The following is a 16,000-nucleotide window of genomic DNA, read 5'->3' on the forward strand; positions in this document are numbered from 1 at the left end:
AAAAACAATAATTAAATCATTTTTGTGGTTGTGACTCAAAGCTCTCCTAGTTTATTGTTTATAAAATGATGTATCACAACATTAACACGAGAAGGTTATCAGGTTACCCATTTGACAGAAAAAGAAAATCATAGTGGAAGGTTAGTGACAAGATCACGTAAAAATAAACAACAGATCTCATAATTTCCAACATCCTATGCTGGTCACTGGATGATGGTTCCTCACTTAAAGGACAGATTCTTGTTTTACATGAATCATTCACTTGCTCAAAACATGGAACTTAGAGTTAGTGCATTTGATCGGTGGAAATATCCCTTCTGGATACACAGCATTATCTCCACTGGGAAGATATTGACATCAACATACAAAAGAGGTAGTGAAAGGAGAAACATAGTCTCCTGTTGAAATACAGGCCTGCAGATGAAATATCCTCCCCTCCTAGGCTCCACCATTAAATTTCTGAATTGCTGTATCCAGAGCAGGGAGCTGCTTTCTGGTTTGTTTCCCCCACATGTATAATGCTTTGAGTGCCACAGGGTATTACTGAGTTGAATTAAACTTCTGTAAATCAAGTTTCAGACTGAAAGCATGACAGTATTGCAGAAATGCAATATGTTTTAAATATTTTCTGAAAATTTTTTGTCTTATTTGGACCAATACTCTGTCCTCCAAATTGTATAAGTTGCAGCGAAGTCAGTGATACCGATACTAAAGTCTGTTACTGGGATTAAAAATATTTTTCATAGGCAAGAGGATGACTGAGAATTCAGTACCTCTTGCTAGCTTTAAATCCAGGTTTGTAGAGACCAAAATATCTGTTGGATCTACATTGAGTAGGGTCATCTATAATAATTATATATTCAGGGTATCTATACAATATTTATCTGTCTTAGCTTTTTTTTTCCCTTCTTTCGTCAACTGCTGAAGCCTCAAAAATTTTACCACAAAATGTCAGCTTGTACACCTTGATGAAATCACTTCAATCACTGAAATTTCACTTCTTTTACAGCTACCTCCAGCACAACTTTGAAGTCAAACTACTAAGAGATTTCACTGTTATTGTATACTTTGGTCTGATTGTGCAATTTTTTGGCACCAAATAACAAAGTTTTGGGAAAATCAAGTTATTTTTAAACTGCTCAGTTTTTGTTGTCCTGTTTCGGTTACACAGCTGGCTACTCACTATCTCCCTACTTGCCCAACTACTTATTTTCAAAGACATTGTAATTCTGTCTATATTGCAGAATATCATCACTAGGATTACAAAAAGATGGCAACAAGATATCTCCACTAAATAATGGTCTAGGGAAAAACAGAGTCACAAACACCAGTTATTCTGCCTCATCTCTTTGTTGTGAATGTAACCTTTCATTTTGTCTAAGATTGCTTGGAAATTGAAGCCACATTTTGTTTTATCTGAAATAAATGTTATCTAATAAACTCCATGTGAGTTTGAACCAAGAAACCCCATTTGTTCTAATTCAATAATTAGACAGCCACATTACTAGCTAGTGACTCATTTAATATACCATGCACAACTTCATTGTGGAATCATATGTGCCAGACCTCTTTTTCTCTAAGGACAGCAAGTATGAGTACAACAGTATTCCTCATATTGAATGGAACAGCATGATAATGCAAACATTAAGAGATCTAAGAACTGTGATATAAAGGAAATGCAATGAGAATTTATGCCTTCAAAGAATGGGAAAGTGAGGGAGTAGCCAGATAAACTTCAAGAGTGTTTCTTCCCATGCAGTGATGCCCAAGCCAGTTGTGAAGTCTTAGGGGGGAAGAAATTCGAATAGATTATGTTGGGATATTGCTAAATGCCTTTGTTTTAATCAGGTTTTAAAAATTAGGATAATAACTATCAAGGATAATATAGGCATAATTGAAGACAGACTAGATTCTCTCCTAAGATGTTTTCTAATCTTACATTTCTATAATTGTGAACTACAGCTTACTTTAAACTCACCTTTCCTTGTCTATAAGAGTATTCCTTAAATTTTCTATGGTATTTTCTAGGAATTTTACTCGGTTTCCAGCTTCCCTTGCTTTCCACTGAGCACCACGCACCAATTGTATACATTTATCTCTTTCAATTTGGATAAAATCACACATTTTAGCGAATCCTTGGAGTCTGAAGCAATGACACACGTAAAAAATAATTATTAGAATTTTATGCATACATTACTTGGATAAAAGTTGCTTTAAAAGACTTCTTTAGATAATGTATTTGATGTATTGTTATTATTTTCTTACTGGTTTTGGATATCTCTTCTCCTCTTTTTATAGACTTTTATTTCAACATTCCTTCTTTTTAATTCTTTAATAAGACTTTGGAGTTGGATCTGAAATTTAAATAGAATTTAGTGAGCACTTTAGATATATCAAAGAAACGTCTTCAAAGAAATTACTTAGAACAGCTCTTAGATGAAGAAAAGACAGTGAAAGGAGATAATTATAGGAACTTTTTCTAATGATACTGAAATATTTTTATTAAAATGACATCAAAGAGCACCATTTTCCCATCTATATTAAGCTGATAATGACTGTTACTAATGTAGATAATTTGATGCTGTATCTTAAATGCTTGGACCCCTGAATCTGGAGTTCTGCTGTTTCTACTAAGCAGCCCCTCAATTCCATCACTGTATCATTATTTGGCATATGCACTATCGGAATTGTATGTTTAAAAATAAAATTTCTTTTTTACTCAATCCTAACTTTTAAGTAATCACTGATGATTGAGCAGAATGGTACATGTGCATTCTGTTAAGGCTCTGGACCTTTTGATTTCAGTTGTGTTCAGTCCTCAATAGCCTGGGCCATTAGCATTCAGTGGATAGGCCTTTTCTCCCCTCCCACTTACCAGTGGAGGAGATTGGTATTAGGGAAAGCTGGTGGATGATGGGTTGCAGCTTTGGGCACTTCTGTGTGTTCCTGAATTTGTATTGTTTTATTTTTTTTTAAATCTGTTTGTAGACTGATTTTTATTGAAGGTACAAAACCTGACATGTTTGTTTATTCTATTTTTATAGGCAGTCAAAGATTCCCAAGGTGCTAGAAGGGTGACTTAACTAATTTATCTGAACACAGACATACATTTTGGAACATAAATAGTTGGTTCCCGTACAGCAATTTCGTATTTAGTAAATAGCGTGTGACATCACACCACACACATGATATTATAATAAAAACAAATTAATAAAAATGCAGGCAGTAAACACAATGACTAATCATAGTAAAACTTTTCTTTCCCTTTGCTTTCTCTAAATCAATATAATTAGTTATACCTTGAAATTTAACAGGAAAATAAAGATTTCTGCTTCTCCTTGGAATGAGTAGTGTTCTGTTTTTTTCCTAATGTCCATATATTTGTAAAATAAAACACACAGTTGTACTTCTGAGAATCTTGGGTGAGGTTATCTGCTTTTCTGCCTCTTTCTTTCAAATTGTTCCTTTTATTCTATAGGCTTGAAAGAAAATGTTTTTTCAAATACTTTGTTTCAATTGTGGAGTGATATTTTAATAAACTGCAGCACTGCACCACGAATTGCCAATGAAACACCACAGTATTGTGTGAACACAGCTTCCTGTGTCCTGATGGAATTTCAAAGCTAGAGTGGGAAATGAAAATAAGGCTCCCCTCATTAGTAATTTAATTTCTCCCTATATCAGTCTTTGCTTTTGAGAAGTTTTCCAAATATATAATTTTTTACCTTGGCTTTCTGAACATCCCTGGATTTCAGTTGCCTCTCATCAGCTCTGAGAGCAGTCAGATGTATAAGTTGGGATAACTCAGTTCTGCGTTTTTCCTGCTCTTTGAAAAGCAAGCGTTCTTTAGCAATGCATTCTTCTAACATGCGGGCATCCATATCTGAGATCATTGCCTAGAGAAAATTAAATTGAATTCCTTATGCATCAATGCATCAGTGTTGGCAAACCCAAAGTTGAAAATACTTTGGGCTTATCTGCAAAGTAAAAAAATATACAAACTACATGGATTTAAAAACATAAATATTTTTTTAAAAATTTTTTTAAATGACAAACAAATGGTCTTTAAAATTGAACAAATACTATCCCATTTTCTCATCAGAAAGCTGCAGCTAGAAACTCCCATTATTTTTCCTTCAAGCAGTTCCTTTAATCTCATGTCAGAAAACCAACTGTTACAGTGAAAAAATGTGAGAAAGCAGAACTCAGCACCTGTTCAGCCAAACGTCTCTTGATCATTTCAATTTCCTCCTGCACTTCTTGTCGTCTTTCTAATAATGCCTCATTATTTCTTGCGTTAGTTTCTACCTAGAAAAATAAACCAAGCTCACTGAATGATGCAAACAAAAAATGAGGAAAATGTAAACTGCAGAGACTCTATTTGAAGTAGTTACTCAAATTAAGAAATTAATTTTCTTTCTTATTACAATAGCTAGTCCAAGAGTGCTTCACTGAGTATAGTTCATCAGCAACTTCTCAAAGTTTCTCAAATTTTCCTTTTAAGAACTATGAACACTAAACTTCGCAAAGCCCAGTTTAAGGAATGAATTTAGAAGGCTTATGTTTTTCAGCAACTAAACTGTCATTAAAAAAACAATAATCACAAAAAGAGACTATGTAAAAATGTCACCTTCTAAATTCATGATGGATTTTCAGAATGAAATTCTGACCTTACCGAAGGAAAAAAATAGATCTACCACTGACTTTAGTACAGTCAGTATTTCACATCTATGTAGATTGGATATGATATTTTTCTTTTCATTATTAAAGTGGGATTTTCCTTAGGCTCTAGAAAGTCAAAACTAACAACACAAATATTTATGTACTATTTTTTCATAAACATTATGGGATAATTTCTTTATTCAATCAGATATTAAAATTATGTGAAGGAATAAGTTAGAAACTACCTCTGACTAAAATATATGTGAATAATCTCACTACAACTACTTGCATGATATAACTCGTGAGACAAAAGGTTGTATTGACCTCACTGTGACTAAATTCACTTAAAAATTCTTTATGGTTATAAGCAAGTAAGAAATAAATGTAGCATATGCAGGCATATGTTACCTATCTAATTGATGGGGGCAAACTTTTTAGCAGGGCCTGTTGTGATAGGACAAGGGGTAATAGTTTTAAAATAAAAGAGGGTTGGTTTAGATTAGACATAAGGAAGAAAGAAGTTTTGTACAATGAGGGTGGTGAAACATTGGCACAGGTTGTCCTGAGAGGTGGCAGATGCCTCATCCCTGGAAACATTCAAGGCCAGGTTGGACTGATCTCAGAGCAACCTGATCTAGATGAAGGTGTCCCTGCTTATTGCAGGGGTTTGAAATAAATGACCTTTAAAGATCCCTTCCAACCCAAATTATTCAATGATTCCGTGATTCTAATTGCAAGTCTGTAATTCATATGGGTGGGAAAGAAATCACATTTAACAACACATCTGGAAGATTTTCAAAGATATCTTCCTCAGATCTCAAACAGATGTTAGAGTTCAAACCACTATAAATCAATACTTATAAGTAGATGTTTTGCATTTGTGATTTTAACTTCTGTGATAACACTGTAAAATTAAACATTCATTTGCATTAAGTGAAAGGGAAACAAGAACACAGTAAAGGTCAAACTGCGGAGTTAATTTGGTTGCAGCTGCCAGCTCAGAGATTTGATTTGACTTCGGTTTACTAAAAGGTCAATAAAACCTGTTCTAAGAAAGTGATTTTCACTCTTGTTGTGGGAGCAAAAACAGCTTTTCTTTGGAGCCTATATGAGTTACCAATTCTGCTGTGTTAAAGTTAAAAGCTCATATAAACATCTTTAATCCATTAAGGGCTTTTGTTCACATAAGACATGGCTAAATTTAGGCACTTCTGGCTGTCTCTGCATTGGCCTGACTGAAGGAAAGGCACGCATGGAGAGGAGCAGCAGTTCTGCTCCAGGCTGGTGATGGCCAGAGCTGCAGTTCTCTTTCACACAGAACATCGGCGTTTAGCAATAGCTGACCTTTCACAACTTACTAAGAAGAAAAACACATTTGAAGGAAGTGTTCCTGTAATTTCCTTGTTCTAAAAGCCAGTCATTTTGCACTTAGCTTATGATTCAAAATAAGAGAAATTTGGGGAAGCACGCTGCCATACTGCTGCTTCTGCAACCACATATTTAAACTAGCAACTGATTCTTGTGATTTTTTTTCACTTGGAATCACAATGAATAAACATAAATCTGGGGTTTTAAGTAGTTAAAGGAATTTTATCTACTTAAAATATTTTTTTTAACTTTTACTAGGTCTGCTCCCAACACATTAAAATTGCCTCTATATAACAAAAGCCAAACAGGATCAGGGTTGACACTTGACTCTCCCATACTGCAGTAGTGCCTTTGAACTGACTGTGCTGCAGAGGAGCCATGATTTCACATTTGCTCTTCTAAAAGAGCTGGGAAAGCAATCAGAGAAAACACCAAGCATGGGAGGACGGGCTAAAGCAACTATATTGCTGTGGCCTGTTTGCATTAGGGCAGCATCCTGCAACTTCTTGAGTAAAATACTGGTTAGAATTCCACTTTTGTCTCTCCTGCCATTCCTTTTCCTCTACTCCTCATGATGATGGTACTTGTAAGACACATATAACGTTCTTGTCCTTTCAGTGTGAAGAAACTGGGCTGGGATGGATTTCAATCTCACCCCAGACTGTGAACTCTAATCACAGTTGTCGGTGAGTTACAGAATTTGATTTTAGCATTACATGTGGTTTAGCATTACAATTGTGGTTCTCCCTCCAGGAATATTTCTTTAATAGGAGCACAAGAAAAAATGCCATCTCCTAGATTCTCTTAGCTGATTCTTTTAGCTAAGCTTTAAGATCAAAGTATGGAATGTGAGTCAGCCCTATAAACATTATTTCAGGGAATTCAATCCAAAATTTTGTTGTGTAGTAATAGAGCTTTCCTCCCTCCTCGCAGGTAAACTTATATTACTAGGTGAATACATGTGAATTCAGGAGGAATTTCAAGAGAGATAAAAAGATATTGTTTAATAATATTAAATATTATCAAGTAATATTAATGTTGTTTAAATAGAAAAGCTAAGTATGTTTGACTTTTGATATGAGTTAGTTATTTTTTAAAACTTTATAGTGAAGTGATGTAAGTAAGACTTTTCTGCCCTGAATTGCTTAGATGGACCAACAAAAATTTCAAGGACAGTGTCGAAGTAGGAAACATCAAGTCCCGTGAAAAATATTCACCTAAATAAACAAGATTAATTTTGTAACACTGACTTACAATTCAGACTAAGCAAGAGCAAGTATAGGAGAAAAAAGAAAGAAAGAATAGAAGAACCAGTGATGAGAGAAAGAGAATATTAAAAATTTATAGGCATAGTAAATTTTTAAGAAAGAACTGGAAGCAGAAAAGAAAGAAAATGCTTTGAATACACAAGCAGAATGAGACTTTCCTTTAAAATCACCATTGTCAAAAGCTTAGGTAAAACAGAAAAGAGCAAAGAAATATTGAAAGAGGAATACTAATGCAAGGAGGAAATGAGGAAGTTGAAATAAGTCTTCTCCCCTTCCTTCTTCTAGGACTGTCAAGGGATTTGAGGACTGTCATGAAAGATTTCTTACAAGAAAAATTAGAATCTTTATGATCAATGCATTCATACAGACCTCTGATTTGAGTCTTTTATGCTGTGCCTTGTCTCGTTCCACAGAATCATAAATCACACCCAGTTGTACTTCCAACACTTTTAAATTTTTCAGTTCTCTCTCCTTCTGTGTTTGTTTTTGAGTGAGAATATCACGTTGTTTTTTGTTCTCTAAGATACATTTATTTAAATTGTTTTCCAGAATTTCTCTATGGAGATAGACACAAAATTTTAGCAACTTCACCAAGACATATATGTAAATAGGCATGGCCATTTTAATGGGTTTTGAGTACCTCATTATTATGGCTGAGCAGCAAAATAAACTCACAAACTACTGACAAAAATTCCCTAAAAAGGTAGCCTTTTTATAAATGTTATCAATTCCGATATTATTCCTAATTATGTCAATGGGGTCACATAGTCTGTTCTAAATATGCTAAAAAATCCAGGGAAACTAGCACATATAAGAAGACACAGGTTTTAGTATGAGGCAATATTTCAATGTAAAGAGGCACAGGCTTTTAATACAAAACTTTAAAGGCAAAAGCATTGTTACTGAGCATACGGCCATGATTACAACTGTACATGTCTCTCTGCAAAGAAGGAATAATTTGAAGCTTGCCATCAACCTAACAGTTTATTTTACTTTACCAAGTATATATAAGCTCATAATTCAAGGGAATATTAAAGAGATGAGTAACCAATCCCCACTGAAATTCAGGAGTTCATGAGTGCAGACATCTATGATCCTCATGTGAAAAGGAAAATACTGACATACTCTTTTCTTCTTCAGTTTACTTTCAGTGGGCTACACAGGAAAGAAAATATCTGTACTGAAGAGAGAAACCTTTTACAAGACTGCCCTTTTCAGGGCAAAATCTAGTTTCACTCTCCCAGGATTTTATCAAATGCTTATGCTTTTGGATGTTTTTCTTCAAGCCAGATTCCAGATTCCACATTTTTATATAAATATTTCTGAAGTCAAAACCAAACCTGATCATTTCCAGTCTGCACTGGTTGCAGCCTAAAATTTGAAAACAGAAGTAATACAGCAGAAGAAAGAAACAGACTTTTGAGAACAGGGAATCGTTCACTCATACTACATGGCTTATGTCTCTAACCTGGCTGATAGGATCTCTAATTCCTTCTCTCTGTTAATTTCTAGTAATTTTGTCAAACTAATGCATTCTCGTTCTTTGCTTTCTATCAAAACTTGGTTGCTATCCAATTCCTTCTTTACATCTTCTCTTTCTTGTAAAATCTCTTCAGTCCTTTTTTCGATGGATTTCAGGGTTCTACTCAACTCTCCTATTTCATCATTAAGGGCTTCATTCTTCTTCTCTGCATCGCTGTGGATATATTTTAACAAAGCAGTAAGGGTTAATTTTTCTACATGCATATTTAAATGGCAAAATGTAATTGGACACACAGAATAATTTCGCCTAACAATACAGGCTATATGTTTGAAAGCAGACTACACACAGTGAAAAGCTTCAAATTGCAGTACAGTTCAACAATAAAATTGCAGTTAGGCATGGGACTAATTGAGAGTTTAGCACCATTACAGTGTTATAAAGAGTTCTAGCAAACTGATTTCTGGTAACATTACTAGGTACATAGGTGTGACACTTCTAAATATTATTCCTAAGACTGGGAACTCTGGTTAGCTCATTCTGTGATGTGAGTATAAAGTATAAAGATTAATTTAAGTACTTCATTAATAGCAATCTACACAATGTAGGTTTTAAAAATTGTTTCTCTGTAACACTATAGGGAAAACTTCTCAGATTTATGATGGCAGAGTTACATTATGCAGAATAGTGAGGAAAACGTAGAAGAAAACCATCATACAAGTTTGAAATACAAGAAATTTAACATAATAAACATAGCAGCTTCTGTATTAAAAATAGAGACTGGAAGCAGGAGACACAAAAACTTCAGTGCACAAACAGGGTACAAACTCCATCATTCATCTGGATGGCAACTGGACCTTTGGGATCTGTGAGTGACCTGGCTGAAACTGCACAGTGCTAATTAGATTTTACACTTACAGAAAACAGCACATGCCATGCTTCAGGGGAGAAAAACCCCGGCTCCACAAGGGAGAGAAAGAAAAGGTTGGCTACTGGCTTACATTTTCCCTATTGAAGTATTAGAGACCACAGTTTATGTCAGGAGCTTACAGCAAAGCACCTGTGACTCAATGACTGGTACAGAAGTATCAAGGGAGAATGATCATGTAGCTCAGGCCAGACTGTCAGCTGTGGAAGCTGCTGGTTTCACTGAGCCCAGCAGAGATTAGCTAATACACAGTCCCTAAGCACTAGAGACTGTAAAAAAAGCCTAATTGTGAGATTACACGGTAACATTATTTTCCACTAAACTTCTACTAAGTGTCATATATAGTAATGCAGTACAGTAGGATGGTTAAGCAAATTTTGACCAAGCTTTGCTCCAAGTCTTGTTGTACTTAAATTTACCATGTTTCACTCCATATACTATATTTTTCAGTACAGTGCATGGATTTTAAGTGAATAATAGATGCCTTGTTAAATGTTCATCCTAATTTTAATCAACAACTATCCTCAATTATCTCTATAACAAATGGATTAGAAAAAGTCATACATATATATTTATGTATATGGAATTATCTATTAAAAACATACATTTTTTTCCGATATATCTTCTCAGTTTCTTTTGCAAGTTGTTTTGGAACACCAAGGATCTTAACTAGCTCACTCTAGTGACAAAACAGAAAGGTTTGATTAATAGCCTCAAAAACTGATGAGTTTTCATAGCAGTAATATTCACTTAGAACTGCTGTGAACATGGGTAGGAAACGTGTTTTTTAATTACTTGTGTTTGTCCCAGGGAATTGTAGCTGCTACTTTTGAAAATAAAAATTGATATTTACAATTTCATTATATCTGCAAGATAAAAATTATGCTTGAATATTATTAATACATTTTTTGATGTTATTTATCCATGGAAAGGAAAGCAGCAAACCCAGGAATGTTTTTTAATTCTCATCATAAATCTGTATTAACTTTAGTCTGAGCAGCCTACAATAACACAATATAGCAAAAATGTCTTTATAGAAACCATTTTTTAATCAAAACCATGACTATTATTATTTCCTAAAGGAGTAATAAGGATATGGCACAGTAGCATGTTTCATGCCTATAGAAAAATGATCTTATATATAATGTAATGCCATATATAATGGATTTGGAATGACAAACAACATCAAGAACATTCACTATTGGACAAAATATGTATCATATACACATCCATGCACACACAGAGATAAACATAGGCACAATTAATTTTGTGTTACTTTTAAATTAGTCTGCATGTCCAGAAGCTTTTCCGTTTCTTCCTCATCTACTAATATCAGCTTTTGTTTGGATGAAACAGCTTCTTCTATTGCATCAATTTCTGCTTTCCTCTCATCTACTTCTTTGCAGAGCTCATCACAATTTTCTTTCAGCTGTTTAATTTTCTCATCGTCTTTCTTTAAAAATGAAGTAAAAGATCAGATTAATTTTATTTTCCTTTTTACATTTTGCGTGCTTGAGATAATACAGAATCACCAACGCTGAACGATGACAACATTTTTTGCATGAAGGTATGGAACATATTTTTCATTACCAGATGTGTGTTTCTTCTATCAATAACCATCAAAATATTATTTCCAACAAAACCACATATATTTATCAGGATTTATGACTGCAAATGTATTTTTCATGCTCACATCCTAGAATCAAAAAACTGCAGCTATCTTTACATGCAGTATCCATTTGCTGAATGCAGTAAACATTTTCTTAGTAAACAAAAAAATCCAGATCTTTTCTGAATCAGTTATTTATTGCTTGCCCTGAAGTTATCAAAACTGAATTATATAATATATCCTCTCCTATAAAATCTACTTCTTTTAAAATCTATTTTTCTCTGTATTCCATATTTTAAATAAACTCTAGAGACACATCGTGAAAACATTTTCACTATTATTTTTATACATGACAGAATATAAAACATTGTTTTTCTCATGTTTTGACCTTACCTTTTTTTTTGAAATTTTTTCATATTCATCTTCCAGAAGCCTTTTTTCTTCTTGCAAACTACAGTAAAAATCAAAGAAGAGCTAAATATATTAGTAATATAATACCCATTACTGTAATATAGTAAATGGCAAAAAAGTATGGAAGCCTGTCCTGTGTTAGACTAAAACACATGGTGAAGTATCATCAGGGCCAATAGAAAGGTGTCCCAATTTAAAGGAAGGTTGCTGACTTGTAACTCAGGGTCCTGAAAAACAGGTTGTACATATGGAGTCTTTCTCTACAGTCCACACATGTAAATTTTTGAATCTGATTTTTCTTAGTCTGAGCACCTCCTGCAGGGATGCCTCACTCACCCTTGCCTTTTGCTAGTGGCATGCTACACCCACAGTTTCTCCCAACCTCAGAAAACAAAATTTTAACACGGAAATAAGGCAAAAGAAAAGAGGAGGTGGGCCATAAATAGTCACAAAGACATCACAAGAAAGTCACAAGAAAGTGCAGTTGCTAGTGAGAAACTTTCTTCTTCCTATGAATGGTTGCTCCTCAAATCTGAACAGGATCCTGTGAAAAAAAAAATCCTGAAAAGTGGCAGGGGTTATAGGCTACGTCAAAGGGGTATGGGAGAAAACTAAGTTGAATAACCACAGAGAAGTTAACCTGTATCCAAAACTTAATTGCAATTTAATTTCAGGCAACAATAGAGACAAATGCTGAAGAGATGAAGAATGAGGAAAGGAAGAGATAGGAAAGCTCTTAGATCTTCTGGGTGTATTTTTAGTAAGGCTGCCCTAAGAAAGATGAAGGAGCGACTACGAAAGGGGAGCTCAACCAATAAGATTGTTGGATGTACATAGGGAGCTTCTTGGTGGCAGATAGGTAAATACTGCTAAATACCAAAAATTATCCCCACGGAAGGTGTGTCTGTACCTCCCCAGTGCATGCAGGAACAATTCTGCACCTATAGGAGGCAAATGGGCTACAGCAGTCTGCATGCCATCACAACCAAACTGAACTTAACTGAGTCATTGTGCTACTGATTGGCAACAAGAAGGCAGTTTGTTTCAGAGTAATTAGTATGTACAATGACATTTCTGAGTCTCAGGCTGTAAAGGAGTAAAGACTGCAGCTGAGGAATTGGTGGCACAACCAAATCCTCTGTCCCAGGTATAGCAAAGAATCATCTTGTGTGCTTAAATGTGTTTCTAACTCCAGTGGATGTGTTGCTCACACTTCCCTGAGACTCAGGGCAGCCAGTTAGAATAAATAACTCTTTAAATCAGGGGAGCATTAAGAGAAGGGGACAAGCTTCATTGGAACACTTGTGTAACTTGGAACTATAAACTGTGGTAAGGGAATCCACCCCACCTACCCAAAGCAGCTATTACAGTTGCTTCTGAATGTGACTGATACAGAAAAGAGGCAGCTGATTGCTATTTGTTTGGGTTTTTTTTCTGAAACCTTTCAATAGCAGTGTAAGACTTTGCATGGTGGTGGTGGTTCAGGTTTCAGAAAGTGTGTGGTCCTGGTAAGAGAGATCAATCTCCAAGCAGCCAACCTTGTGGAGGACCATTCCTAGGATCTTATGTTCAACTCTTTATCAGTGCTGATTTAAGGTTCTTCCTCCCCTCCGCCTCCCCCCCCTCTCCCCCCGTTCCAACACCCACACCCTCTCATTAAACTCTTACTTTTCAGTCCTCCAACAAAAAGAGTGAAGCTTATACCTGGAAGTCTCAGGCAACATATTTTCAGTTACAGTAAGAAAACACTGAAAAAGGGAACTGGGTTGGTGATGTTGCAATTCAAATAAAACAAAACAATATGAATAAGAAGCTCTGGCTCAGATAAAGAGCAAAGAGAAAATAAAGACACAGAGTAGATGTTGTTGATTTACAGAATGTCTGCATGTCTGCATGGGCAGAGTACAAGGTATCTCCACAAGGACTGGTAAGTCCAAAAACTAATTTGAACGCCAGTGTTTGAACACCCACTAAGTGAATGAGGTTGCAAAACAAAACCTTTTAAAGAAAAAAGTTGAATTTCAATCAATCTTCCCCCCAAATTGATAAAATTAATTTAAAAAGTTCTATTCCAAAATCATATTCCAAACACATTTTGGAAGCATTCCTAGTTGAGCTCCTAGTTGAGACTCATGTAATCACACTAGGGATAATGAATGTCCACTCTGCACTAATACCTGTAACTGTTTGACTGCCACAAAATATTATTAAATAAGTCCTGTGCAAAATGATTAAAGAACTACGGCATTGCTTGTTGTCAGTCCGTGCTGTGCCCTCTTTAATATCACGCTAGATGATCAAAAGAGCAATATCAAAAATCAGGAGGGAGAGCAAAGTTGACACTGTTTTCATTTTGTCACATTCCTCACTCATGAGGACAGATTCCTGTGGAACCATTCCAGTTTCACAACAAAGACTTTTCTATCCAGCAAAAGTAAAATGATTTGAACACCTCATTTTTTGTGACATAAACAAAGGCAACACCGAACTTGAAGCAGCAAGTTACCTAAAGAGCTGGCAGACCAACTACTTGTACAGTGAAGGTGGTAAAAAAGGGGGTAAAAAGAAAGAAGAATCGCTTTTGAGCTATTAGTTTGATCCAGTTGCCCATATACAGAAATCAGACTGTCAGCCCAGTGTTAACATTCCCAGGTTTCCTTACTGTCAGGGATAAAGACAGGAACCTCCAAAGGGCAGGTCATCTGACATCCCAGGTGCCTATTTTAGGATGAGATAAATTACCAGTTTAAGATAAAATATTTCTCTCTGTGGACTCTAAACCAGGATGATTAAATCAGATTAAGAAATCAAATAAGACTCTTCAAAGATTTTAAATTCAGTCTTTGATTTAATAGGTGGACACAGAAGTTTATCTAAGGTAAGCAGAGAAATTACGGTCTTTGCATTTAGCATTCGAATCTTGTAACCTGACGTATGGAAATCAATCTCATGAGTGTCTTACTTAGACATCGATCACAACAACAAACAAAACAGCTGCAACTGGTACTAGGCATTTATAATTCCCATTGTTTTATAGCCCTTCTTTGATGATTGTATTTTTCTGCATCGTGTGGTTTTTATTATTGTCAGTATTATACCTATAACAACACACATAATGAAAAGAAGATAAAACTCTTAAGGTTAAACACCGATGTGTGCAAATGTTTCTAACACTGCTTTTCTTATTTTCACAAAGCTGAATAGCAATACTGTACATGAAAAGCTGCCAGGGATGCAGATGTAATGAGGTAAAAAAAAGCAGTTGAAAATTGGGCCATTAATAAAAATACATTCCAGATGTTTCCCTGAGAGATGTTTACAGCTGCAAACTGACACAGAAATAAAAAAATTAAGACAAAGAGATTAAGAAATTGTAGTGGTAGTTGTCAATAGAGGTCCATTTCAGCTACTCACCTCACAAAACAGCTACAATGCTGTTATCATTATTAGTCCCATCATGCAAGAAAGTGAACTCCTTCAGCTACTCTGTCTTATAGCTGGGATTGCTGAGAAATCCATAGAAGGTGCTTAGCACCTCACAACTAAAATCTAGTGACCACAAGCAGAAGATATCACAGCTGACAAGCTGCCAGCATGAGATTCCTGTAATGCTCTTAGCTGTAATTAGTTTGGAGGTACTGGAGAATGTAGTCACAAGACTGGCTGATAACAACTTCAGATGTGACTCCATTTGTTTTACTTATGGCTTGTAACTCTTTACTAGAAAAACTATGGACAAAAGCTTAACTTTTCCCTTTTTAATTATTGAGTGACTAATACTGAAATATTTACAAGCATTGAAATAATTTTCCATATTTGCAATCCATCTACAGGGACAAACTCAGTTTTGCAATCCTGACTTGCATGCAATCACACAGAGTGTGAGAGTACTTGAGTGAAGAGACATTTTGCTACCTGCACAAATGACTGTGGGATCTGTAGATTGAACCTAGGTTTTAAAATAAAACTGCTTTCAAGAATCAGGTACCTTTAATCTCACAAACTCGTGAGATAATAGATAATTTTAGTACAAATCAATTGCTTATTTTTAAATGTATTGTTTAGAAGATAGATTAATTTAGATCAAATATTTATTATTTTTTAATAATAAACTACTGTTGATACCATGTTCTAATAAAAAAAAGCAGCTTTTCTTTATTTTGTCTCACAAACCAGGACTCCAAGCCTCACACAAACATTAAAGTGAAACATCTCCTCAAGCTAGAACAAACCCTTTACGATCACACCAATCCTTTTCTTGTTCTTCTGCTACT

At 35.1% G+C, this 16,000-nt stretch overlaps 1 protein-coding gene across 1 annotated transcript in view; it reads right to left on the reverse strand.

Moving 5' to 3' along the window:
- Positions 1–16,000, reverse strand: part of CCDC146 (coiled-coil domain containing 146) — a 67,874-nt gene that overhangs the window by 12,706 nt on the left and 39,168 nt on the right. The window contains exons 5-13 of the mRNA XM_032689626.1: positions 11,709–11,766; positions 10,983–11,159; positions 10,312–10,385; positions 8,767–8,994; positions 7,668–7,854; positions 4,213–4,308; positions 3,726–3,896; positions 2,266–2,354; positions 1,979–2,143 (exon numbers count right to left, since the gene is read on the reverse strand). Of these exons, the coding sequence (XP_032545517.1) occupies positions 1,979–2,143; positions 2,266–2,354; positions 3,726–3,896; positions 4,213–4,308; positions 7,668–7,854; positions 8,767–8,994; positions 10,312–10,385; positions 10,983–11,159; positions 11,709–11,766 (1,245 nt within the window). The remainder of the gene's footprint in view (positions 1–1,978; positions 2,144–2,265; positions 2,355–3,725; positions 3,897–4,212; positions 4,309–7,667; positions 7,855–8,766; positions 8,995–10,311; positions 10,386–10,982; positions 11,160–11,708; positions 11,767–16,000) is intronic.

Source organism: Chiroxiphia lanceolata, chromosome 5 (assembly GCF_009829145.1).
Source record: "Chiroxiphia lanceolata isolate bChiLan1 chromosome 5, bChiLan1.pri, whole genome shotgun sequence".
Lineage (NCBI taxonomy): Eukaryota > Metazoa > Chordata > Aves > Passeriformes > Pipridae > Chiroxiphia > Chiroxiphia lanceolata.